General features: G+C 41.8%; 1 protein-coding gene across 2 annotated transcripts; it reads right to left on the bottom strand.

The window, feature by feature from the left end:
- Positions 1 to 596: 596 nt before the first annotated feature.
- LOC139364663 (pleckstrin homology domain-containing family F member 2) lies at positions 597 to 27,549 on the bottom strand. Of its 2 annotated transcripts, none has more exons than XM_071101603.1 (2): positions 27,363 to 27,549; positions 597 to 4,107 (listed from the first exon to the last, which is right to left on the bottom strand). In XM_071101603.1, exon 2 carries the CDS (start codon positions 4,094 to 4,096, stop codon positions 3,350 to 3,352), a length of 747 nt encoding a protein of 248 aa, XP_070957704.1. In that variant the 5' UTR covers positions 4,097 to 4,107; positions 27,363 to 27,549; the 3' UTR covers positions 597 to 3,349. The 2 variants fall into 2 exon arrangements, with proteins under 2 accessions (XP_070957704.1, XP_070957697.1); XM_071101596.1 differs by lacking the exon at positions 27,363 to 27,549 and adding an exon at positions 20,788 to 21,115.

The following is a 27,549-nucleotide window of genomic DNA, read 5'->3' as shown; positions in this document are numbered from 1 at the left end:
ACTTTGTCAAGACACCAAAGGCTCAGTTGAGGGCCTCTTGATAATTCATCAGAAATGGATGAATGTAAGATGTCGAACAGATAAATGAAAAGACAGCTATGAAAATGGCATCTTCAGAATGAGTAAAATAGCATTCTGAAATGCTTGGTGCAGAGCCTGGCAGAATTCCTCAACATTGTGTAAGAATTGGTTAAGTTGCACAATACACAAGGAATTCTGCGATGCTCGGAATAGAAAGCAGTGGCTAATTAAATTCTACTACATAACTAAAAGTGACTTGATCACGAATGTTAAGATATGCATAAGGAAAACAAAATAAGTCTCAGAATTATCTGGGCTTCCCATTGAGTCACTGGACATACGGAGCTTGAAAACTGCACTGACAGAGCCGTTTGGCTGTTGGATTATGGCATGATTGTTACGAGCACTACAGGCCATGTGACTATCAGGCAGCCTATGAGGTCATGGAGCAGTCAGTTCTCAGCTCCCCGAGAAGACTGCCACCACCTAGCAAGCTCCCTCTAAACACCATAGTAAATAGGCATTCCCCTCTGAAGCCATGAGGACTTTTTCCAGTGAGCCAAAGAAGAGAGAGATTTTAGGCAATATGGTATTTATATATTTCAATTCAGAGAAAATTAGTATCCAATGATAATATGCTGTATTACATTCAGGTTTAAGCCCTTAAGACTTTTATAACGAGAATTTAAATGGCAAAAGAAAAAAAAAAATCTTAGAGAAGACAACAAAAAACACCACCGATAGCAATGGAGAGAACTTCAATTCCATGAGGCTTGAGAGGTTAACAAACCAAACCAGATAATCAGGCAAAGAAAACAAACAAAAAAGTATGGTATGCTCCTTTTCAGAAATCTCACATTGTTCCCTCAGTTCTGTGTTCAGACATCATTTTTGCTTAACGGGTGTACAATGTTAATTCTCAGGTTGTGTAGGTACCCCTAGCTCACTCTCCTGAGGTGATGTCAGACAGGAAATCCAGTCCTGTCAGTCTACGGTCACAGGGGCACGGTAGCTCTTGTTTACGACCTCTCTCCAGAGAAAGAGAGTAAAGTGCTGGTGTTTAATCCGGTCCATACATGAAGACGAGACGAGCACAAGAGACCTGAAACAGCGGCATTTGTATAACTACATAGTATACTGTACAAAACAAACCCCAAACACTATACAAATATACAAAATCAACAGGAGTCATTTCAAAATATTCATTAAGTGAGGTGAAAGAAGAAGAAAAAAAAAAAGTTGATTAAGGAAACTACAGATTATGGTAGGATTTGCATTAATATAGTTGTGCCCAATATCAGTTTGTTGTTTGAGTATAATGATAAACCTTCAAGAGTGAGGGATGTAGTATTTTGAGCATCTGCAACAATACAACCTGATAATCAAAGACAATGGGGTAGGAGATTTGCATCGAAGTACTGTATGACGTCTCATGTCTTATTGCTTGCCAAAGAGATGGACTTTTATAGGGTTCTACAGTTACTTCTTAGAGAAGCTAAAAAAGAAAAAAAGGAAAGAAAAATGATCCCTTTTGTCAGTTCTGTCACTCAAACACACACATCTCAGGATAAACGTTCCATATTACACTGAAAGACTGCAAATTAGTTCAAGTCTTTGCCACCTGTGAGCCTGACTGCTTAGGTGTAAAAACAGGTTGCTTTAAAAATTGGAGAGAAAGGATTCCCATGGAAACACAGGAAGATAAACTATGCCCAGACTGAAAGTGATTGAATTAGATCTGTCTGTCCCAGAGTGTAAAACCTGAAATGGTTAGTGCATTTGACATTCGCTTCACAGCGTGAAAAAGTGATGGTGGTTGCGGGTAGGTCATCATTAGTCCTCCATCAAGCCTTTCACATGTCAGTGTCAGCTGACACAGAATGGCCATACCTTATAGGGAAATACAGTTGGAAGAGGGCCATAGGGGGGCAGGGACAGTCCTGGTTCCTCTGAGACAAGTCGATGGTAGACACTTCCTGTACAGTTCCTGTGCGTTATGCAATGATTTCCCATTTTCTGTTCAGGCAAGTTCAGTTCAGCTTTATTTTCTGACAGGTCATGATACCCTGGAACTGTGAAGGCAGGTTAGGAAGCAGTCACATACTGAAGAGACCACAGTAAGACAATGGACTGATTTCCTGATCACCACAGGTCAAGTTTCTGCTCTCACAGCACTCTAGAGGCACTCAGTGGAAACTCCAGCCAGAAACTTGCCAAATACTTTAGATAAACCAAAACCTAACACATATCTCCAACACTGGACAGTACTCTATAAAGCATGACAATATTTTTAGGTGCATGTTTTCTATGATTTAGTAAAAAATATCTGAAGTAAAGCTTTTTAGCACATTCACACACACCGACACAATGATCACACAAACTTCTCACTACAGCCATTATTCAGTTTAGGGTTATACCGACAGAACACAGCCTCAAAATAGAAGTTACAGTACTAGGGACTGATGCAATATCTCATTAAAACAGGGCTGCCCAGACAACTCACTTTCTCAGAAGGCACTGTGTGAAAATTAAGGTCTGTGTGAGGTACATTTTTGGGATGATTGAATATGTGCATTTCAAATACATGCTATTACAAGCTAAACTGTGTAGAAAAACTCTTCAACTTCAAAACTGAAAGTTGGCCAACACTGTATGCTAAGACATACACACCTAGAGGAGCTTCACCATACAATCATAACGCTTTAGCTGATTTGTCATTTGAGAGGTTAGTGAAGGAGGGGTTATTTAGGTTAGAAAATAATGAAGCAGCTACAAACCTAGAAAAAAAAGCACCTATAGGTATTTTACCTGAAATATTTAAATGAGTAGGTAGACCATGTGACGTGTGACTGAATGCTAATCGCTTCTCCCTGCAGAAATATCAGCATTGAGGCATGTACCTCAAGGTTCATCTGTAAAAAAAATAAAATAATAATTAAATAAAAAAAAGCGGAAATTAATTCAAGAATATAATAGAAGAGGATGACATTAGCAGAGAGGACAATGAGAGGTGCTACATGACTCCTAGCATCATTCTCTCCTGTAGTGAGGTCCACTGTTTAATGGAAAACAAAGAGGATGACTGTGGAGCACGCCATACAGGAAGCAGCCATACTACAAATAGTGTGTGGGATATTTTTACCAAACTTACTACAATTCCCATCAGGCATTTCACTATATTATCATTAAAAAGCATTTATTTCAGCTAGAAGAAAAAAAACTTTTCTTCAAAACCCTGCTGTGGAGAGAAAAAAACTATAATTATAAGTGGAATATTGCTAATTGATTACTAAAAGGGGAAGATGGAAGGCTGTCAGAAGGGCCTTCCTCAGTCACTGCTGTCCTCCTCATCTTCGTCGTCCGACACGTTGTTGAACTTTGACCCTGACCGGCTGTAGGAGTCCGAGCGTGGGCCTAAGCCCATCCCCCCTCCTGCGGAGGCCAGCTGCAGGTAACAGAACTCACACACACGCACCGGCTTGGACGACTGGCTGGGCAGCAGGAACTTCTTGTCAGAGCACGGGCCACAAACCACATAGCCGCACTTGCGGCAATGGTGGCGGCGGCTGAGGGGCGTGAACTTGATCTTCTGGCAGCGCATGCAGAGGGTGGCCTCTGAGTCTGGTATCCAGACGGCTGCGTGCTCGCCAGTTGGCGCCTTGCCGCTCTTCTCCAACAGGTCGCCCACGCACTTGCCGATGTGGCTCATCCACTCTGACTTCTCAGTAGCGGTGGCGGCATAGACAGCGAAGGACTTGGTGGGTGTCTTGATGAGCCAGCCATTCCGCAGGTCGCCCTCATCAGCCACCGTGTCGATGGTGACGCTCTCCAGCGGGATGATGTGCTGCTTGTTGTACTTCTTCTTCTGGATGACAATGTTGCCGTACACCAGGATGTCGTTGAACAGGAAGAACTGGCGCGCCTTGGGCTTCTTGCGACACAGCTTGGTGAGCACACCCTCACCGATGAGTACCCGGCCCGGTATGACCAGTGGCTGGCCCGCTGCTCCGAAGCAGCCCTCGACTACCTGGATCCGCTTGGAGTTGGCCTCGCTGTTCGCCAGCCGGTCCACCATCTTAGCCTCGCCTGGAGCAGACAGAGAGAGGAGGGAGAGAGAGAAAACTATTGTATTTGAATGTTTTGCAAATACCCCTTCAAAGCTGTGATACAAATATTGAAAGTGGAAAAAAAAGTCTCATCCTCATTGTATTTTAAGAATATGAAATGCAATATTGTAAATATGTCAGGCAATACAGACGAATTTCAATTGAGAACCTCTGAAAAATGTCCATGGACAAGGGCTGAAGTCTCATTCACATAGCTGCTTTATTAACTTAATAAAAGATGAAAATCCTCCTTTTTGAGTGAGCTTTATTGGACATCCTACTCCAAAATACATGAACATGTAATTGTTGTCTTCCTTTAAAACACTTCTGAAAATCAAGGACAGTTTCATTTTCTCTCTTGATCTTAATGACACCACCAGACCATTCTATATTAACCCAAAAAGTAATTTAGCTAGCGTAATGTTACTATCTTAGTTAACAATTATCACATACAGCTATTAATAAGGTTGGCTAAAAGATAGTTAGAGGACGCAACATTGTATTTGTCCCATTACGGCAACTGTGAGAGCATGGGCAGCACCATTGAGGCCATCTCCATTTTGAAGTAGTCAAATGTTCTTCCTCTACTACTCCTATGAGATGGTAAACAAAGTGAAAGGGTGCATACTGCCACCTGAAGTGTGCTGTTTGAACAGGTATACATTTACTGCCACCATTTCACACAAGTATAATTCACTGGCTGATGCCTCCTGATGACCTGGATGGAATTATGTGATCCTTCCTTTACTCATGAGAAGTCCCACCCTGCTAACTACTTCAAAATGGTGAAAGTCATCAATAGCGCTGCCCATGCTAAAACGGGCTCTTGGGCTCTCGAATCCTCTCTCTCTATGGGTTGGCTACACTTCCAGGATTTCAAGTTACCTTGTAGGTTCTCGGGCAAGCTACTGAAAATCTGAGGAAGATAAGCAACTTGTTGTAACTTGTCACTCTGATCTTAAGTGCGTCTCGACAGAAATCTGGATTTTATTTATATTTATTTTTTCAGTGGCGGCACCGCTGCTAAATTAATATAGGGGAAACACTGCTTTAAGGAACACACACACACAGAGAAGCAAATGCTTAGTATTAATAACTCCCATCGTCCCCACAAAATAATCTGGACAACCATTTTAATGGTTGATAGCTGCAGAATAATGATATCCACAGAAGATGGGTGTTAAAAAAGAGAAATAGTTTAATATGGGTCTTTAAGAGATGGTTCACTGAAATTACTTAATTATGCCCTGTAAGCAGTCGATGGAGAAGGTATGACAGCCCATACTTTGGTTTAGTTCGTCTGGCACGGTTTCCACATGCTAACGTTTTAGCATTTGTGGCACAAATCCCATTCAAGTCATGGGACTGATAGCTTTTTTCCCCCCACGCATCATATCCAAATCATGTGAAAGTATCTTACATTGATTGTAAAGCTCAATAAAGTAACTTATTGATGCTTTGAACATGAAGCACGAAAAATGCTAATATCAGTCCCATGACTTGGAAAAATTTTGAAACTAAACCAAAGCATGGATTGCTGTCATACCTTGTCTATAGACTGCTTACAGAGTAAGGAAACCAATGTCATTTAGGTGAACTATCCCTTTAATGTACCAGTAGAGAATTGCACTGTGACATTATATTCTAACAGGTTCTGATGTACCAGTAGAGAATTGCACTGGGACATTATATTCTAACAGGTTCTGACATACCAGTAGAGAACTGCACTGGGACATTATATTCTAACAGGTTCTGATGTACCAGTAGAGAATTGCACTGGGACATTATATTCTAACAGGTTCTGATGTACCAGTAGAGAATTGCACTGGGACATTATATTCTAACAGGTTCTGACGTACCAGTAGAGAACTGCACTGGGACATTATATTCTAACAGGTTCTGATGTACCAGTAGAGAACTGCACTGGGACATTATATTCTAACAGGTTCTGATGTACCAGTAGAGAACTGCACTGGGACATTATATTCTAACAGGTTCTGATGTACCAGTAGAGAACTGCACTGGGACATTATATTCTAACAGGTTCTGATGTACCAGTAGAGAACTGCACTGGGACATTATATTCTAACAGGTTCTGATGTACCAGTAGAGAACTGCACTGGGACATTATATTCTAACAGGTTCTGATGTACCAGTAGAGAACTGCACTGGGACATTATATTCTAACAGGTTCTGATGTACCAGTAGAGAACTGCACTGGGACATTATATTCTAACAGGTTCTGATGTACCAGTAGAGAACTGCACTGGGACATTATATTCTAACAGGTTCTGACGTACCAGTAGAGAACTGCACTGGGACATTATATTCTAACAGGTTCTGACGTACCAGTAGAGAACTGCACTGGGACATTATATTCTAACAGGTTCTGACGTACCAGTAGAGAACTGCACTGGGACATTATATTCTAACAGGTTCTGACGTACCAGTAGAGAACTGCACTGGGACATTATATTCTAACAGGTTCTGATGTACCAGTAGAGAACTGCACTGTGACATTATATTCTAACAGGTTCTGATGTACCAGTAGAGAACTGCACTGGGACATTATATTCTAACAGGTTCTGATGTACCAGTAGAGAACTGCACTGGGACATTATATTCTAACAGGTTCTGATGTACCAGTAGAGAACTGCACTGGGACATTATATTCTAACAGGTTCTGATGTACCAGTAGAGAACTGCACTGGGACATTATATTCTAACAGGTTCTGATGTACCAGTAGAGAACTGCACTGGGACATTATATTCTAACAGGTACTGACATACCAGTAGAAAAACCAAGCTGCTCCTAACTTTCATAACGATGACAACCTCCGTTACTCGCTCGCCTCCTTAACCTCGCTCTCTGCCCAGAAAACACCATCTGTCTTTCCCAATCTAATTCCCTCACTCTCTCTATCCTTAGGGCACTTCCATCTGCAGCTTCAGAACCATGGCATGAAACCAGAAAGACCCATTTGCCCAGGAACACTAAGGTAATCTGCCTAAATGACTACCGACCCGTAGCACTCATGTCTGTAGCCATGAAGTGCTTTGAAAGGCTGGTCATGGCTCACAACATCATTATCCCAGAAACCCTAGACCAGGGGTGTCAAAGTCAAATGGACGGAGGGCCAAATAAAAAAATCAGCTACAAGACGAGGGCCGGACTGTTCGAATGTTCATTGAAAATTTTTTAAATGACGCACATAGTCTAGTGAACCTAATTGAACCTACTGAAAACCTAACAAATATATTACAATATGATCAGATAAATAAAGCAATATTTTCTTATGGCTCTGTCAGTAATCTTTAATTTTCAACAGACACAAAAGACAAATTTCCTTTATATAAATATCCCCATAACATGAACATTAAATGAAAGAAACCGGTATTCAAGGCACCATCAGTAGACTATATTTTCTATTTTAGCAAAAGTGGGCTAAATTTACTTCAAAGAAAAAACAATAATAGCAATTTTCTATCATCCACTCAACTGAAATATTTTTAAAATATAATTGGATTGAAATACAAAAAAATAAAGTGCAAAAATCTATTAATCAAAAACAACACTTTGTTTAAGGAGAAGTAACATGCAGTGAAAACAAATATTAAATTTTAACTTTTAAACTTGAACTGAGTAAAAACTCTAAATATGTGATTGCACAGTAATGTTCACTTGTTTGAGGTTGAGGGTGATACTTGGTGGTGTCCCATCTTTTCCACAAGTTCATCAATGTTCGGGGTAAGGCTCTGAGCTGAAGAAATCCTCAGAATTGAGTGGAGGTGTTCAGCAGTAAGTCGACTTCTGTGTGATGTTTTGTTCAGGTTCATCAAAGAAAACAGTTGTTCACACAGGTATGTGCTGCCAAACATAGACAACGTTTGAGCAGCCTGGATGCGCAGCTGGGGCATTGTGCCGGGGAGGAAACGGGCGAACTCCGCAGCACCCACTGCCGCATATTTTGCCCTCAGTGCATCATTGCATTGGAGGTCAATCAACTCCATTTGGAGGTTTGGTGGTGAGCTTTCCACGTCAACAGCAAATGGGTTACCGAGCAGTTCCAACCTGCTTTTTTGTGCTTCAAAGTCAGCAAATCGGCGTCGAAAGTCAGCGGCAAGCATACCTATTTTATCAGCCAACTGTGTGCTCGGGAACGCACTGGTAGAGAGCTTCTCTTTCATGGTCTGGCAGCTGGGAAAGTGGCTCAAATTTTCTTTCCGCATCTGCGTCTCCCACAGAGTCAGTTTGGTTTTAAATGCCTTCACTGTACTGTACATATCAGAGATGACACGATCCCGACCCTGCAGCTGCAAGTTTATTGCATTCAGATGACTCGTAATGTCACACAGAAAAGCCATTTCACACAGAAACATTTCGTCTCGGAGTTGTGTTGTGTCTTTCCCTTTGCTGTCCAAGAACAGACAAATCTCCTCACGAAGCTCGAAACATCTTTGAAGCACCTTTCCCTGGCTTAGCCATCGCACCTCTGTGTGATAAGGCAAATCACCATGCTCCGTTTCTAACTCCGTCAGAAATGCCTTGAACTGGCGGTGATTCAAACCTTTGGCTCTGATAAAGTTAACTGTGCGCGTGATGATGCTCATTACATGCTCCATTTTCAAGGCTTTACCGCACAACGCTTCCTGGTGTATGATACAATGATAAGCTGTCAGCTCACCTGTCGCGTTTTCCTCTTGCATCTTTTCCCGTATCTTCGCCACCAGTCCGCTCCTGTGTCCACACATCGCAGGTGCTCCGTCGGTTGTCAAACCCACGAGTTTTTCCCAAGGCAGCTCCATCTCATTTACACATCTTGACACCTCTTCATACAAATCATGCCCCGTAGTTGTGCCATGCATAGGACGTAAAGCCAAAAACTCCTCTGTCACGCTTAGGTTGGAGTCCACTCCGCGGATGAAAATTGACAACTGGGCAATGTCAGAAATGTCGGTGCTCTCATCCACAGCCAAGGAATATGCAATAAAATCTTTTCCCTTTTTCACAAGCTGCTCTTTTAGATTGATGGACAACTGGTCTACTCTCTCGGCAATGGTGTTTCTGCTCAGACTCACATTTAAAAAGAGTTGCCTTTTTTCTGGGCAAACTTCGTCACAAACTTTAATCATGCAGTTTTTGATGAAATCCCCCTCCGTAAATGGCCGGGCTGATTTAGCGATCTCTTCTGCCAAAATAAAACTGGCCTTGACAGTTGCGTCCGTGTGTGTGTCCGCGTGTTTCGTTTCATAATGTCGTCTCAGATTATACTCTTTCAGTACCGCCACACTTTCTCCACACAGAAGACACACAGGTTTTCCAGCTACCTTCGTGAACATATACTCCGACTCCCACCTTGTTTGAAACCCCCGGTTCTCAGTATCCACCTTCCGTTTTGCCATTTTTGATGGGTATCTGAAAGTTAATTTTACTGTGATGCTGACGACTGCTGTGCCAATAAATATTGAAATGAAGCAGCCTACTGCTCGGTGCGTCACCTTTGCATTGTGGGAAATGTAGTATTGGTGCGTGTAAAAGATCTGCGGGCTGCCGGCTTGCTGCGGGCCGGTTCTAATAATAAATCAAGATCATCCCAGGGGCCGTAAAAAACCTTCTTGCGGGCCGGATGTGGCCCGCGGGCCTTGACTCTGACATATGTGCCCTAGACCCACTCCAATTTGCATACCGCCTCAGATCCCCAGATGATGCAGTCTCTATTGCACTCCACAGTGCTCTTTCCCACCTGGACAAAAGGAACACCTACATGAGAATGCTATTCATTGTAGTGGAGCATGTTGAGAGCTTCAAGTTCCTTAATGTCCACATTACCAACAAACTATCATGGTCCAAACATACCAAGACAGTTGTGAAGAGGGCACGACAAAGCCTATTCCCCCTCAGGAGACTGAAAAGATTTGGCATGGGTCCTCAGAGCCTAAAAAAGTTATACAGCTGCACCATCGAGAGCATCCAGACGGGTTTCATCCCTGCCTGGTATGTCAACAACAAGCTTCCTGCAATCCAGGACCTATATACCAGGCGGTGTCAGAGGAAGGCCCTAAAAATTGTCAAAGACTCCACCCTAGTCATAGATGTCCTCTGCTACCGCACGGCAAGCTGTACCAGAGCGCCAAGTCTAGGTCTAAAAGGCTTCTTAACAGCTTCTACCCCCAAGCCATAAGACTCCTGAACAGCTAGTCAAAAGGCTACCTCCCGCTACTCTATGGTTATTATCTATGCATAGTCTCTTTAACTCTGCCTACATGTACATATTACGTCAATTACCTCGACTAATCTGTGCCTCCGCACATTGACTGTACCGGTGCCCCCTGTATGCAGCCTCACTACTGTTATTTTATACCTCTCATTTTGTTGGTTAAGGTCTTGTAAGTAAGAATTTCACTGTAAGGTCTACACCTGTTCTATTCGGCGTATGTGACAAATACAATGCTACCCTCATCTCTCCCACTCTTTGGAGTGAATCCAAAACTAGCAAAGCAAACACAGAAGTTAATCTGCTTTGACCCAACTTCCAGCAAAAGCACTGAGCGGGAGCTTGTAATTGTACATTCATATAGGTCAAAGGTAATTGATGAGAAAGATGATGGGCTGTGTTTGCCCTGTGGGCCTGTACCCTGCAAGAGGGACAGACTTCAGTTGTTTGAACTGGTGATGCACATGCATCTGATGCATACAATACTATAGGCACATTATTTTTGATCACTCAATCTCAAATCAAGCCTACAGATTGCATACAGTCTACTCAACTAGGCCATCTCTTGATGTTGATACCAAGACAAATTCAAACCTAGGTACACACCTCTGGCAGATCTCTAATATGGAGTGGATCATAGCAACACAATGCCACTCCAGGCCTGGCCCCACTGTTGCTGCTCTGGGATTGTGCTAATTAGCAGCAGAAGCTAACACTAACATAATCACTGGGGCCAAGCTACAGGCAGGGAGAGCACACAGGCTCACAGTTATCTGTGCATTAGCCACCTAGCCCAGAGAGCTAACACTATTGACGACAGGTAATATGGAGCCATGGAGTATAGGGCCTTGTGTGCCCCTGCATGGAGGGGATATTGTTTAGAGACATATTAGCCCTGTTAGTGAGGCCTCTCTGCCTACTGCCATGACGACAAGCTTCAGCTGCAGTCAAGAGGAAGATGAGATCTAGAGCCGTGCCTGAGAAAGAAAGAAAAAAAGAGAGAAAAAAAAGAGAAAAGGAGATGAAGGATTGTGTCAGGGAAATTAATCATAGGGAGTTAGGTTAAGAGAAAGATACATACAAGGCTGCTTGGTCTCTTCATTGGTACTTAATGCCCAATAGAAAGAGAGAAGGCCTAAAACCTTTCAACACATCTGATTACAACAGATGATCTTGATCTCGTTACACTGTAAAAAAAAAAATACCTTGCGTGGTGAGGCTGCATGGAGGCATCGATACAAACACCTACATGTAAATGGCAAAGGCATACGAGGACGCTTTGACATTCAGCATTTAGGCGCAACGTTCTGCGCCCACCAGGTTAGGCGTGGTGGTTTTCATCTGAAGGGCCCAACATGTTGGGACAAAACCAACTGCCAATCCTGGTTGTGACTGTGTGAACTACTGTGACTCACCTCTGCTTTGCAAAGTTAAACACAGAGTGGAGAGGGAGGCCTATGCCATTTCAGAGAAAAGTGCTTCAGTGAGGCTATAGATTTTGCATGAACTTTATACAGTAACAGGCCTAACGTGTCTTAGGCCTATAGTACATGTAGTGCTTCAGTGGATTCAATAGATTTAGTTCCGAAGAAGCAGATTCCAGCTCTCATCCAAAATAACAGCAGAATGACCTCAGTCTCACTTTCACACCGCCTCCTCTTCAGTGTGACACGCAGTAAACAGATGGGGAAGACAGAAAAAAATCTCATGTCCTTTCAGCTTAGCTCGGGCCATACACCACCTTCAGCTCAACGGGTCAACCAGTGCACTACCTGAAAGAGTAAGCACATACTGACTGAATTAATTTAGACCTTTTAATACTATGCATGTGCGTGCATGTACTTCTGCTGTCAAATAGGTTAGGGTGCACAGGGTCCACTACCTAGTATCGAGTAATCTCGGAAATCCATAACTAAAATCCCACGTAATTGCAGATGCTTGATTAAGTTCTGGTTGCAGACTTGCCAGAAAATATACTAGAATGAGGGGAAGCAGAGCTGTAGCTCCACCCCCTCTCCTTGCAGGTTACAGGCACATTTATGGGCCAAATGACCCCTCCCCTCTCTGAAATTTTAAAGATGTGCACGCACACCTGTGAAATCGTGATTTGTCCAAATGATCCGTGACAAAAGAAAATATGCACTGGAACAGGGTAATTACTCATGAGTCATCAAATCAAACACATGCGTATGTCCACGAAATATTTAGTACTGTTATTAATAATGACAGATAAAAAAAAAGACTTGATTTCAAGAGTAATATCAACAACAACAACAAAAAAAGAATTTTTTGCAAAAAAACTACCAAGCCAAAACACATACAGGATAACCACCTCCTCACACAAATCTATACTCCGGTCAGACACCACGCAACAGGTGGCAACAACACTTGGGAGTGTTTTAGGTTGTCATTTGCTGATTGGTTGCTCTTGTGCCTCTTGTCTCTGAGTGGATGTACAGGTTGCCAAGTTGACAGGTGAGAGAAGGTTGCCAGGTAGCAGAGGGTAGCAAGGTGGTGAATACACCTCTATCCCAGCACCAGGTTGACCATGGGCTTTCCCATCACCAGCTGGTCCTTCCAGAACCTCATAAACTTTCCCTCCGCCATCAGCGACACCAGATCTTGGACAGGTTGGGAAAAAGGAAACCCTTTTACAGCGCTCTCCTCATAGTTTTGGATGCTGGAGTAACAGGACTAAAGACTTAATTTTGAATGGCAGGGTTAGCTGACGCCGACACTTGTTGCTATAGCCTACCTCGGGTTACGGGAGAAGCAGTAGCTAAAGATAAACCCATGATTAATAGATTATGAGCCCTGTCCTCTCGCTCTTTCAGGTTTATTTTTCTAGCCATTTTTCCCAGAATCAGATTGAGGTTGTGAAAATACACCCAACATTATGTAGACATGAAAACAGGACTTCTTCAGAAAGTCAACACTCATGATGTTAGTTCTTCTTCTTCTCCCCACAACATTTTCTATGTGAAGTTTATATGAGTTTGTGGGGAGGGCCCAATGAACACAGTTGCCACCCTACATCTTCCTGAGGCAACATGAAGGCCAATAATGCTAACATTTTCCATAGGCAGGAGGGCATCCAAGCTACACATGGTGTAATGGTCATAATAAACTAATGGTATAGGAGGAGACTGCCAATAAACAGCAGGTTTAAAAAGGCCTGGCTCTCACAATGAATGGTTCCTTGCCCTTTCCTTCCTGTAATGTTGAACAGAAGAGGCACTGCATGCAAAACAGTCTTCTTTCAGTCTCAAATTGGGAGACAGTTCATCTAAAAATAATCCAAGGTTTCCACAGATGGGTCACCATTGCAAAACAATTGTCTTCATGAAGCAGATGGAGGGAGGCAGCAGGGGACATTCAACCTTTCTCCTCAGTGCTGGGCTACAACATTTCTTAGCCTAACTAACTTTCAGACACTAGATACTCTGAGGACCACTGAGTCTGAAAGTGCAATGCAGTTCTATACCGGCCCACGTCTCATGAACTCTGGCAAGACAGAGAAGTGACTCAGATACTAAGAGAATGAAAGTGTCAGAAGGAAGAAAAGGAGAAAGAGCAATTTGTATGCTCTATCTAGAGATCGACCGATTAATCAGGGCCGATTTCAAGTTTTCATAACAAGCGGAAATCGGTATTTTTGGACACCAATTTTTTAAAACATTTTTAACACCTTTATTTAATCTTTATTTAATTAGGCAAGTCAGTTAAGTACACATTCTTATTTTCAATGACGGCCTAGGAAGGGTGGGTTAACTGCCTCGTTCAGGGGCAGAACGACAGATTTTCACCTTGTCAGCTCGGGGGATCCACTCTTGCAAACTTACAGTTAACTAGTCCAACGCAATAACGACCTATCTCTTGTTACACTCCACAAGGAGACTGCCTGTTACGCGAATGCAGTATGCCAAGGTAAGTTGCTAGCTAGCATTAAACTTATCTTATAAAAAACAATCAATCATAATCACTAGTTAACTACACATGGTTGATGATATTACTAGATATTATTTAGCGTGTCATGCAACGTATAATCTGACTGAGCATACAAGTATCTGACTGAGCGGTGGTAGGCAGAAGCAGGCGCGTAAACATTCATTCAAACAGCACTTTCGTGCGTTTTGACAGCAGCTCTTCGTTGTGCGTTTATGACTTCAAGCCTATCAACTCCCGAGATGAGGCTTGTGTAACCGAAGTGAAATGGCTAGCCAGTTAGCGCACGCTAATAGCGTTTCAAACGTCACTCGCTCTGAGCCTTGGAGTGGTCGTTTCCCTTGCTCTGCATGGGTAACGCTGCTTCGAGGGTGGCTGTTGTCAATGTGTTCCTGGTTCGAGCCCAGGTAGGGGCGAGGAGAGGGACGGAAGATATACTGTTACACTGGCAATACTAAAGTGCCTATAAGAACATCCAATAGTCAAAGGTTAATGAAATACAAATGGTATAGAGAGAAATAGTCCTATAATTCCTACAATAACTACAACCTAAAACTTCTTACCTGGGAATATTGAAGACTCGTGTTAAAAGGAACCACCAGCTTTCATATGTTCTCATGTTCTGAGCAAGGAACTGAAACGTTAGCTTTCTTACATGGCAAATATTGCACTTTTACTTTCTTGTTATTATTTGATTTATTATTATTTATTTATTTTTATTTAAAATCGGCAGATTAATCGGTATCGGCTTTTTTTGGTCCTTCAATAATCTGTATCGGTATTGAAAAATCATAAATCGGTCGACCTCTAGCTCTATCCCAAACAGATACCTCCAAAACAAGCAAATTGATTAAGAGGGTTCGGTTGTTGACAAGGATGCTGCTGCTTTTGCATATGAGAGGTCAAAGACAGGCAGAAACTGCTTCGCAAATAGAAATCCCTGATCACGCTAGTAGGCGACGTCATGGCAACGTTGGCTAGCTAAGCTCATGCGTAAAAACACGTCAGCGGGTCTAACGGTTGTCTGGTGCACAACTGCCCATGTGCAGGCCATCAAAGTAAAGGTACTCCTTCGATATAAAGTTGTTTTTGACGAAAATGAAAACATGTGTGTCACTTTCACAAGGTTGGAGTAATAACACGTTCAACTACTTATTAAGACTTCTCAAACCCCAAACCACGGCCTGCTCAGTCTATTTCGGAAGCGTTCCTGGAAGCCTCGCAATGTTGCACCTCTGGGTTTAGAAACTCTTGTGGCGTGGTAGCTTAACAACGTCACTGTTGGGGGGGGGGCTCATGTTTTATGCAGTTTGTTTTATGCACATGTTGTATGCACAGTTTGTTTGCCACAGCCGCCTCCTACAGAGGAAGTAATTACCTTGCACACATTCCTCTAAAGAGATGAGCATCAAGTTATTTTTACACCTTTCACCAAAACATGAATTCATGACCTTAAAGCAGAAACCAGCAATTAAAACAATAAAGCGACCTCCCCAAAAGTTTCAGTAAAAAGTTAAGGGGCTTGAGAAATGTAACCACTCAAATTCATAGAGCTATGGATGCAAGGATTCACCATCCATGATGTCAAAATTATAGTTTTAACCATGTTTGAGGGCTATATAGGGTTTGTATTTACTTTGTTGACAAAGATTGGGAGTAAAACATGTTTATATTTGGGGTTATGATAGGGCACGACAGTTGAACTTAAGTCATAAGGCATTTATAAGTTATATTCTTCAAGAATCAAATGGGTACATATAATTAAATTTACACTGAGTGCACAAAACATTAAGAACACCTGCTTTTTCCATGACAGACTGACCAGGTGAATCCAGTTGAAATCAATGATCCCTAATTGATGTCACTTCAAAAGCTGTGTAGATGAAGGGGAAGAGATGGGTTAAAGGATTTTTATGCCTTCAGACAATTGAGACATGAATTGTGTATGTGCCATTCAGAGGGTGAATAGGCAAGACAAAAGTTTGAAGTGCCTTTGAACGGAGTATGGTAGTAGGTGCCAGGTGCACCGGTTTGTGTCACGAACTGCAACACAGCTGGGTTTTCCAATTGTTTCCTGTGTGTATCAAGAATGGTTCACCACCAAAAGGACATCTAGCCAACTTGACAACTGTGGAAAATATTGGCGTCAATACGGCATAGCATCCCTGCGGAACGCTTTCGACACCTTGGAGAATCCATGTTCTGGGGGCAAAAAAAAGTGGGGGGGGTGCAATTCAATATTAGGAAGGTGTTCTTAATGTTTTGTACACTCAGTGTATAAGTCTAAAATGGATGTAGAAATTGCTGATTACTCCTTTAATTGAAGGAAGCATTGCATGAAATACAGAGGATAGCATAATTCAACCAGACAGGAAGAGAATATTTCAGCTATTAAAGTGAAAGTATGTCTGCCAAGCTCATGATTCACAACACCTTGGACCATGTAGCACAGGTTGTATGAGAGGATAAGCACACCCTCACTGTATATGTGACACATTTGACTTCACCACCAGCAGGTGTTTATGTAAGCTGAAGTACAGTACAGCTATAGGCCTATGCCTCCTCACTGAGAACGAATGTCACCAGTGACCAGACACCACCAAAATAATTTAGGCTACTACTTCACTGCACCCAACTCTGCACTTCCTTCTCCTCCAATCCAAATCTCCTCTTATATCATGCTGAGGTGATTCTACTAGTGTCACTGCTTTTTGGTAACAGTAGTAGACTCAATTTCACAGAGTTGTTCCATTTGGTATCGAATTCTGCTCATTTTAAGGATGGCAGGAAGTCCAAGAACCAGAGGACCATGAGCTGTCCACTCCACAGCCACAGCCAAGGACAGAACTTACCAGACAGCCAGAAAAAAATATGTTGAGTCCTTGGGACTGAGAAGTACCACTGCACTGTAGTGTAGCACAGTACACCAAACTTTCAGTACTTTTTCAATAATAGAAAATGAAAACCAGTTTGTTACTTTCGGTACTTCTGTCAGTCTCAAACGTGCCTCATGTCGTCTACTGATTGAGTGAGGATAAAGTATGTCTATCAGGGCAGCAGATGTCCCCTTATAGCGGGAGAGCACCGTGCCTGCTCCACTTACTCTTCGCTAGCCTGGCCTGAGGAACCACTGCACTCATTAGCATTACAGGCTAGAACACTTGCAAGAAGATACGGGTAGCTTCCGAGGGGCACAACGGTCTAATGTACTGCATCTCAGTGATAGAGGCATCACTACAGACCCTGGTTCAATTCCAGGCTGTATCACAACCGGCTGTGATTGGGAGTCCCATAGGGCGGCGCACAATTGGCCCAGCATCGTCCGGGTTAGGGTTTGGCCTGGGGTAGGTCATCATTGTAAATAAGAATTTGTTCTTAACTGACTTCCCTAGTTAAATAAATACAAATTATAGGCCAACATTCCTTGCTAGCTGAAGCAAACATCAATTCACTACCCTAGTAACATGCTTCTGATAATATGTAAACGTTAAGGCAAAATATTGCTGATTTCAAAGCTGATTGACACGAAAAACTTTACATTTTCATTGTCTCCCCCAATTCACATATCTTTTCTCTAGCCTCGAACTGACTGTGTGTGAATGAAGTCAAGCGTCTTAAGAGACTGCGCACACTTTTATACAAATAAAAAGCAGCAAATGTTGATCAGTATAATAAAATAAGCCCCAAATGATTTTCATCTGTAGCCGCATGGAATCAGCCAAAATAAGCTCAATAACTCATTGCATGCACACACTCCTATTGAATATGCATTAACCTGTACCGTGGATAGGCCTAGGTTACATCTTGATTTACCCAGTCTATCAATAGACTAAAGACCTCAAATTCAACTCTGGAGCTTGAAGCCAGTTCCACTGCTTTTTTCCCCTCTAGCCAGGGACTGATTTAGACCGAAGACACCAGGTGTGTGCAATTAATGATCAGGTAGAACAGAAAGCCAGCAGGCTCTGGACCTCGTAGGGTAAGAGTTGAATACCCCTGGGAATAGAGATTTACTAGGGATCTAAACATGCATTGGTCCCCGGTTCAAATGTTTAAGATATGACTGCATCGGTTGGAGGGACCCCAAACCGACCGGTCAGAAGATCCATTAAAACGTTGATCATAGGCTATTACTTACTTCTTAAGTTCCAAAAATACCTCATCTTTGTGACAACTGATGTCTCCTCTCCTTCAGTGTCGAGCATGTAACGGTGTTGACAATCACTGATCAACAAGTCATTTTACACGCCGAACAACCAGAGCTGGGACAGTAAACCGAAAATAATCGAAGCCGACCATACCAATCACTTATCGGAGGAGGCATTTCGCTGATATCGTTCCTTACGATACGTAGCCTATACTAGAGAAATGTAAAGTTTGCCAATATAGGTGATCGCTAATGGAACAATTGATGGCTGCAACCATAAAACTAGTAGCTGTAGTTTAAAGTAAAATAAAAATAAAAACTTGTGCACATTCATGTTTGAAATGTATTGTTGTATTTATCGCATCAATACAGGCAATTTATCGCATTATGGATTACCAACAACCCCAGGCAATATCAGTAGATTAGTCAAACTGTGTACACTGCGTCCCGCGAGGCCTGGCTTGTGCTATATTAGGCTTTTTTAGTTGATTGACCACCAATGTAATTTGCTAGGTTATTGTTATCAAATGAGCTGTTGAAAACGGTGTTTTACCGGAATAAAGTAGCAGACCTGCTGACTATAGCCGACCTGCTGATCGGGGCTTAGGCTAGATTTTTTATTGATTGTTCAGGTTCACCATCAGCAACAATTTTGATAGTTTTCTTTAAACAAAATCAGTGTATATGGTCATTTTTAGATATGATATTATAAACTTTATCCTGCATAAACAATGTTTGCAATAATTTTTGCTACCCGCACTGCATGGGCAAAGCGGGAGGAGATAAAAAAAAAATGTATCAAAAAAGGTCTAAACCCTTCAATTGAGACACGGCTGAAATCCAAAGTTGTGCTATATAGTCATTGGCTAATTTGTAACCATGAATATTGATACATTACTAGGTAAAACACTTTGAATTTGCAAAAATGACAAATTAATTAGTGGGTGATGGGGATTCCAGATCTAACGTTTAGGGACAAAAAGCAAACATTATCCCCATTATCTGATAGTGGGGTGTTAGATGCAGAGTCATCCTTATGGCTCAGCTCAGGTGCCGACACAGACAGACACACACACACACACACACACACACACACACACACACACACACACACACACACACACAGTGAGAGGTCAGCTCAGACAGATTCAGCTTAAAGGCACCCAGCTCAAACTCCATTAGCTGCAGATTAGAATTTAGAATGGAAAACGAATGTGCTTATACAACAAATGTTAGTGCATCGAATCATATCGTTCCTCTAATCAAACCAAATCGCTCCGAATTGTTTAAAACCAAAAAAAACTGCACATCCGTAAGATTTACCATTCAAATAAATGATTACCTTAAGGGAATTCTTTATTTTTTTACCAAAACTAAAATTGTAATGCAATGATATTGAACTCAAAAGATCTGTCTGGGTCAAGTGACATTATGTGACTTTGGCTGATATGCCTTCTTTATTTGTTGTGGTATCGAGTAACGAAGTCAAAAAAACACTACCGCACTGTGTTATCAACAGCTTACAAAAAACAACTTCAGCCTTGTAGAGGACACACTCCTGGCTTACCATGAGCACAGCATGTCTACACAGAGGATTACATGATCTCAATATGAGATAAGGGGGTTGTAAATATATTGTGTCAAGTGGCCGTTTATGTGATATCTAAACAGGTGTGCAGTGCAGCCACATTGACCTGTTGAATAGGACAGGGCTAAGTTAAGGTCAAACCCCTCACTGCAAATATAGGGGGGGGCTTTCAAAACAAGCCATTGGACATTTCGGGTACTACAGTCGATATGGTACACTTCCCCAGATCTGTGCCTCGACACAATCCTGTCTCAGAGCTCTACGGACAATTTCTTCGACCTTGGTTTTTGCTATGACATGTACCTTCAACTGTGGGACCTTGTATAGACAGGTGTGCACGCCTTCCCAAATCATGTCCAATTAATTTAATTTACCACAGGTAGACTCCAATCAAGTTGTATAACCATCTCAAGGATGATCAATGGAAACAGGATGCACCTGAGCTCATTTTGAGTCTCATGGTAAAGGGACTGAATACTTATGTAAGATTTGTATTTTATTTTTAATACATTTCCAAAAATTACTTAAAACCTGTTTCGTTGTCATTAACAGGTATTGTGTGTAGATTGATGAGTAAAAATGTACATAATCCATTTTAGAATAAGGCTGTAATGTAACAAAATGTGGAAAAGGGGAAGGGGTCTGAATAGTTTCTGAATGCACTGTGAAATCCCAATAGAGAATGCCAACTAAATGCCAAAGAGCCCATTGTAAATATTTTGTACAGTTTCTGACCTAAAGAAGTAACTCAAAAATACTACTCACTCATTTTGCTGCACGCACAAAACTAATATTTGCCCACAAAGGCTCTTGATCCAGGAGTGGATTCTCTGCTGTTACCAAGCGAATGCTTGATTTAGGAATAAGCTAACCACTTAGCTAGATAGCTAACTAGCTACTAAATTTGCACACCAAATGCACAACTGCAGACATATAGCACATTTTAGATTTAACAGACGTTATAAAATATATCTAGCTGGCAAACATTTAGCTGTGAATTCCATACTGTAATTAGATCCCCTGGCGCATGCTGCACAACAGTGAGTGACTCACAAAGCTTCAGTCTCTCGTCGTTTTCTTGTAAACAAACACCATGTGACACGTGACTGGGGACTACCGTAAACTTCATAAGAATGTGACAGACGAACTGAAGAACGCAATGTTCTTTATCTCCTATAGTATTGCACAAGTTGACTGCAGGTATTTACTTAAAAAGTATCTACAAATATATCCCGTGGACTTTCCAAATACCCCGGTATATACTGCCCAAGCCTAATTCATGACATGCACAATTGCTTGGGACCGTTGTGAATGTGCTCTCTAAACCAGAGCAAGAGGGCAGTCTAACCAAAGCATGTCCAATGCACTGTATTTATAGAATACCCTTATCAATCCAATAGCAACAAGGTTTAATTTGAATTTCAGTCTAACCTTTGCTAGGGGACCTCTACCTTCAGGTGAAGGTGTGGAGTGGGACATTCCACGGTGTAAATTATTACAGTGAAGCCACCTGGTGATAGGCTAGATTATAACCTTGTGCAGGTGAGAGTTAAAAAAAAGAAACACTGGTTATCGAGGGACAAAAACAAAAAAAACACCCTACTCTTAAAATGGCAAATAATTATTCAGCTACTATTCTCTACTGAGAACCTGGGAGGGAAAGCTTTAGTCATTGCCGTAACTTGCTGACTCAGAAGCTAGTAAAAAAAAAAAAAAAAAGCATTAAGCAGAAAGGATGTTAAATTTGACCAGAAGAGGGGAAGCCATCCCCCAGTGTTGTGGGCTAGGCTATATAAAACCTCTGAATCAACTTAATGGAGCAGGCAATGGACCATGGGATTCGATTTGAATTGATTGAAATCATTGAAAGATTGTCTTTGACTAAGTGACTGACCCAAATGAACTTGGCAAAAACCATTGAGGTCACCACCCATTGACTTCAGCTGCCTCTCAGGCCAAAGGTTGACACGCTATAGACAGTTGAAATCGGAAGTTTACATACACCTTAGCCAAATACATTTAAACTCAGTTTCACAATTCCTGACATTTAATCCTAGTAAAAATGCACTCTTAGGTCCATTAGGATCCCCACTTTATTTTAACAATGTGAAATGTCAATAATAGTAGAAATAATTATTTATTTCAGCTTTTATTTCATCACATTATCAGTGGATCTAAAGTTGACATGCACTCAATTAGTATTTGGTAGCATTTCCTTTACATTGTTTAACTTGGGTCAAATGTTTCAGGTAGCCTTCCACAAGCTTCACACAATAAGTTGGGTGAATCATGGCCCATTCCTCCTGACAGAGCTGGTGTAACAGTCAGGTTTGGAGGCCTCCTTGCTCGCACACACTTTTTCAGTTCTGCCCACAAATTGTCTATGGGATTGAGGTCAGGGCTTTGTGATGACCACTCCAATACCTTGACTTTGTTGTCCTTAAGCCATTTTGCCACAACTTTGCAAGTATGCTTGGGGTCATTGTCCATTTGGAAGACCCGTTTGCGACCAAGTTAACTTCTTGACTGATGTCTTGAGATTTGTTGCTTCAATATATCTACATAAATGTTCCCTTCATGATGCCATCTATTTTGTGAAGTGCACCAGTCCCTCCTGCAGCAAAGCACCCCCACAACATGATGCTGCCACCCCCGTGGTTCACGGCTGGGATGGTGTTCTTCGGCTTGCGAACCTCCCCCTTTTTCCTCCAAACATCACGATGATCATTATGGCCAAACAGTTCTATTTGTTTCATCAGACCAGAAGACATTTCTCCAAAAAGTATGATCTTTGTCCCCATGTGCAGTTGCAAACCGTAGTCTTGCTTTTTTATGGTGGTTTTGGAGCAGTGGCTTCTTCCTTGCTGAGCGGCCTTTTAGGTTATGTCGATATAGGACTCGTTTTACTGTGGATATAGGTACCCGTTTCCTCCAGCATCTTCACAATGTCCTTTCTGTTGTTCTGGGAATGATTTGCACTTTTCGCACCAAGTACGTTCATCTCTAGGAGACAGAATGCGTCTCCTTCCTGAACGTTATGACGGCTGTGCGGTCCCATGGTGTTTATACTTGCGTACTATTGTTTGTGCAGATGAACGTGGTACCTTCTGGTGTTTGGAAATTGCTCCAAGGATGAACCAGACATGTGGAGGCCTACAATAGTTTTTTTGAGGTCTTGGCCAATTTCTTTTGATTTTCCCATGATGTCAAGCAAATAGGCACTGAGTTTGAAGGTAGGCCTTGAAATATGTCCGCAGGTACACCTCCAATTGACTCAAATTATGTCAATTAGCCTATCAGAAGCTTCTAAAGCCATGACATCATTTTCTGGAATTTTCCAAGCTGTTTAAAGGCACAGTCAACTTAGTGTATGTAAACTTCTGACCCACTGGAATTGTGATACAGTGAATTATAAGTGAAATAATTTGTTTGTAAACAATTGTTGGAAAAATGACTTGTGTCATGCACAAAGTAGATGTCCTAACCGACTTGCAAAAACTAAAGTTCAACTGTATGATCCAAGTACCTTTTTGTCTCAACATTATTTTTTAGGCTAGGCCTATAGGCTGACAACATAATTTCCAGCACTACAATTTCCAGTACAGGAAGCGTGGGAGCTTTAGTAAGTCTATGCATTAGCTCAGCCTCAGACCGCTCACGGGGTTGTACAATCACCATGGAGATCAAGAGTCCGACTGACATGCCTCTTTCCGACCGAGTTGTGGTACAGGTCAAAGGGCACTGTGTCATGTGGTTGACCCTTAAACTCTCTGCTTCTATGTGGAGAAGTTGTTACTCATACCACTCACTCAGAAAGCTACAATCGCTCCCTCAGCAGCAGGCAACAGCATTCACTACAGATTGATGTTTAAAGTGAAAAAGGGTAGCTGCTCTCCATATGCGGTTTGAGTATTAACACATGCTATTTTCTGATGACATGTGAAATGGTGCTCTTCCAAACTCTTTCCAGGTTTTTGGTAGCGCTCATTAAACTCAACCATAGGAGCAGAACCAGCAAGAGCGAGGAGTTTGGCTGCACAGGAATGCACCATAACAACATCTGTTACACTCCTTCAGATGTGCTCATTCGTTCATCATATTCACTTCTGGGACATTTTAATACAAAAGGTAGCAGAGAACGGTAAAAAGTTGAGTGGTACGGCTTGCAGTTAGCCACTTTGAATAAAACTGTCTTTTAATAGCAATAAAAAACTAGGCACTCATGGCCCATCTTGCTAACTGTTTGCTTACCTCCCATTTGGATAAAAGTGACGTTCTAACAACTGAAATCCTCTCACAGAAGTGAAGCTCTCAAGTGAAATCCTCTCACAGAGACATACATAGACAATCAATCAGAAGTAAAAGGCATTGCAAAAGTGAGTCTGAATTGTGCCTTTTCAAAAACATCAGGTGGGAGGCGGGCACAACAAATGCAGAAGTGAAACGCTTACATAATATGAAGAACCCTCCTGTTGGGACAGGAAACTATTTACCAATACATTATAGGCTTTTCTGTGAGAACTACTTTCTGGTGAGAAAGATGAGCACAATTGACATACACTACACTGCATCAATCACTTTAGCAAGTTAACTATATTTGTGAGCTGCTAAAGCGACTGCAACCTATTTGTTTCAGAGTGGGAAGTATTCTAGTGTATTTAATCTGCATCCATTTATAAACAGTGTCATATTGGATTAAATGTATTGGATTACAGAAACCAGAGCAACATCCTGTACCGGTGTGGCAAAGCAGCTAGTTACCTGAGGCTGGGATGAGTCCTCCTGGGCAAGTCGATTGCATTTAGCCTCACCTAGGTCTAGCTCATAGAATACGGTTTTTACACTGTTAAGCTAAAAAAAAACAAGGGACAAAACCGCTGTCAAAAGACTACTTGTAGGTGCTTCTTTGCAGATGCACATTTCATGCATTGCCTCTGACCACGTGAAACTACGAGGGGAAAAATATGACAGCATCTGTATTCAATAGGCAATAGCCTATTGACACACTTGCACAACCTTGTCCTTTTGCTACTCTACAGTAAAGTGAGCAGTATCAGGCACTGGGCAGTAGTGTGTGTGTGTGTGTGTGTGTGTGTGTGTGTGTGTGTGTAAAAGCAACAACTAGATACCTCTAATTTTAACACTGATGCTCTGACCTGGTGAAAATCTAGCTAGCTAATGTCATAATCACAATTTCTTAATCCTGATCCTAGTGACTGAATATGGCACCTGCTTGGCATCCAAGTGCAAGGTGTTAATGGTAGTACGTACGGCCCAGTACATCACTCCCTGACATCCAAGTCCCTAAAAAAATTGTCTAAGACTCCAGCCACCCAGGTTATAGACTGTTCGTTCTGCTACTGCACAACAAGCAGGACCGATGCACCAAGTCTGGAACCAAAAGGACCCTGAACTGCTTCTACCCCCAAGCCATAAGACTGGTAAATATTTAACCAAATGGCCACCCGGACTATCTGCATTGGCCCTTTTTACACCAACTCTTTAGACTCATATACGCTGCTGCTGCTGCTACTGTTAATTATCTATCCCGTTGCAAAGTCAATTTACACATCTACCTCAATTACCTTGTACCCCTGCACATCGACTCGGTACCCCATGTATATAGCTAAGTTATCATTACTCATTATGTATTTATTCCTCGTGTTACAATTTTTCAATTGTTTATCAATTTCTCTCTCTGCATTGTTGGGAAGGGCCCTTAAGAAAGCATTGATTCAAAATGCTGAACTTTTTTTTTCTTCCAGTGACAAGATGTTTGTTACACACAGGTGTCAGTGATGCAGATAGCTAATTAGCACAAGTTGTTAGTCCACTCTGTCTTCCATAAACTAGTGATGTTACGTTTAATACTGGCGCGCCAAGGCAATCGCTAAGCAGTTTATTTTGAAGCAGTGTGCAGATGCTTTATCAAAGGCACGTGATCAATGAAGTTTTCATCATACAAATTATTATTTGTATTTCACTAGGCAAGGCAGTTAATTAAGTACAAATTCTTATTTACAATGATGGCCTACCGGGGAACAGTGGGTTAACTGCCTTGTTCAGGGGCAGAAGGACAGATTTTTACCTTGTCAGCTCAGGGATTGACCAAGCAACCTTTTGGTTACTGGCCCAACGCTCTAACCATTAGGCTACCTGGCGCCAAACACCTGATTGTTTTGGGAGATGACAAAAAGCTTACACTGTGCCTTGCTGTGTGGGATGTCATTTATAATAAATTGGCTGTGCTAAATTGTTTTGACTACCAGGTGCCACTAGTGTACACAGTGTCGATCAAAGCCTCGAGTAATGAACCTATTTGACACAATTGGCTGGAAATGTGCAAAGCTTCAGGAAGCTTTGTTTCCCCATCACTACTGAAAACAAGCCATGTAACATGGAAATATGTCTCTGTGGGAACCATAACCCTATAAAAGGTGTGTGTAATTTAACCTTTGTTTGTAGAAAAGTATTTCTCGATGATATGCAGTGGTGTTAAGTACTTAAGTAAAAATACTTTAAAGTACTACAGTAGTAGTTTTGGGGTATCTGTACTTTACGGTTTATATTTTTGACAACTTTTACTAAACTACTAAACATGTACCTTTTACTCCATACATTTCCCCTGACAGGAAAATGGTCCAATTGACACACTTATCAAGAGAACATCCCTGTTCATCCCTACTGTCTCTGATCTGATATTTTGGCAATTCAAATTACTTTTGATAGCTACTTAAGTATATTTAAAACCAAATACTTTGACTTTAACTCAAGTAGTATTTTACACTGGGTGACTTTCATTTTACTTGAGTCATTTTCTATTAAGCTATATTTACGTTTACTCAAGTATGACAATTGAGTACTTTTTCCCACATGCTGATATGCAAGATACTGAAAACCCTACCGCAAACGATGCGTTAACGTTTAGAACAAGCGTCGGGGCTCTTAAACAAAACACGATACTATCGTCAATGGGCGCTAAAGAAGATAGTTCGCTAACGACGTCTATGGTGTACTGGTTAACTAGCTAACATTAGCTACTAGTTTAAGATGACTCGCGTGGTTAACTTGGCTAATGTTATCTCAATATAATTCATAATTGGTGTATCGCTAGATCAACTTAGTTAGTTGCTAGCTAAGCTCATTAGCCACAATGTTAATGCAAAGGCTAGCTAAATCCTCCCTCCATTCGATCCCGTTTCCAACTTACTAGCTAACTTAGCTGCTGTAGTGTTAGCGCAGTGCAGTGGACAAGTGGTGAGATAGCTAGCTACAGTAGCTGTGACTATGGCTAAGAATATAACACAAATAGTGAGATATCATTCCAACAAAGCACATACCCGACTTTAACTTCGGCCAGCAATTTACAAGTAACTTGTAGCTTCGTTTTAATGAAATTCCACACTTGTCAGTCGCCCTCCACCTTGCTGTCCGCGGGTAGCGGCTCACTCGTTGCCTTGAAAGTAATAACAATATGGCTACAGGGAGTAGTGGCGTCACTTGACTTGTTCAAAAAAATATGGGAGT

Source organism: Oncorhynchus clarkii, chromosome 2, assembly GCF_045791955.1.
Source record: "Oncorhynchus clarkii lewisi isolate Uvic-CL-2024 chromosome 2, UVic_Ocla_1.0, whole genome shotgun sequence".
Taxonomy (NCBI): Eukaryota; Metazoa; Chordata; class Actinopteri; order Salmoniformes; family Salmonidae; genus Oncorhynchus; species Oncorhynchus clarkii.
The sequence above is the reverse complement of the archived record's forward strand: the minus strand, read 5'-3'. Positions and strand labels throughout refer to the sequence as shown.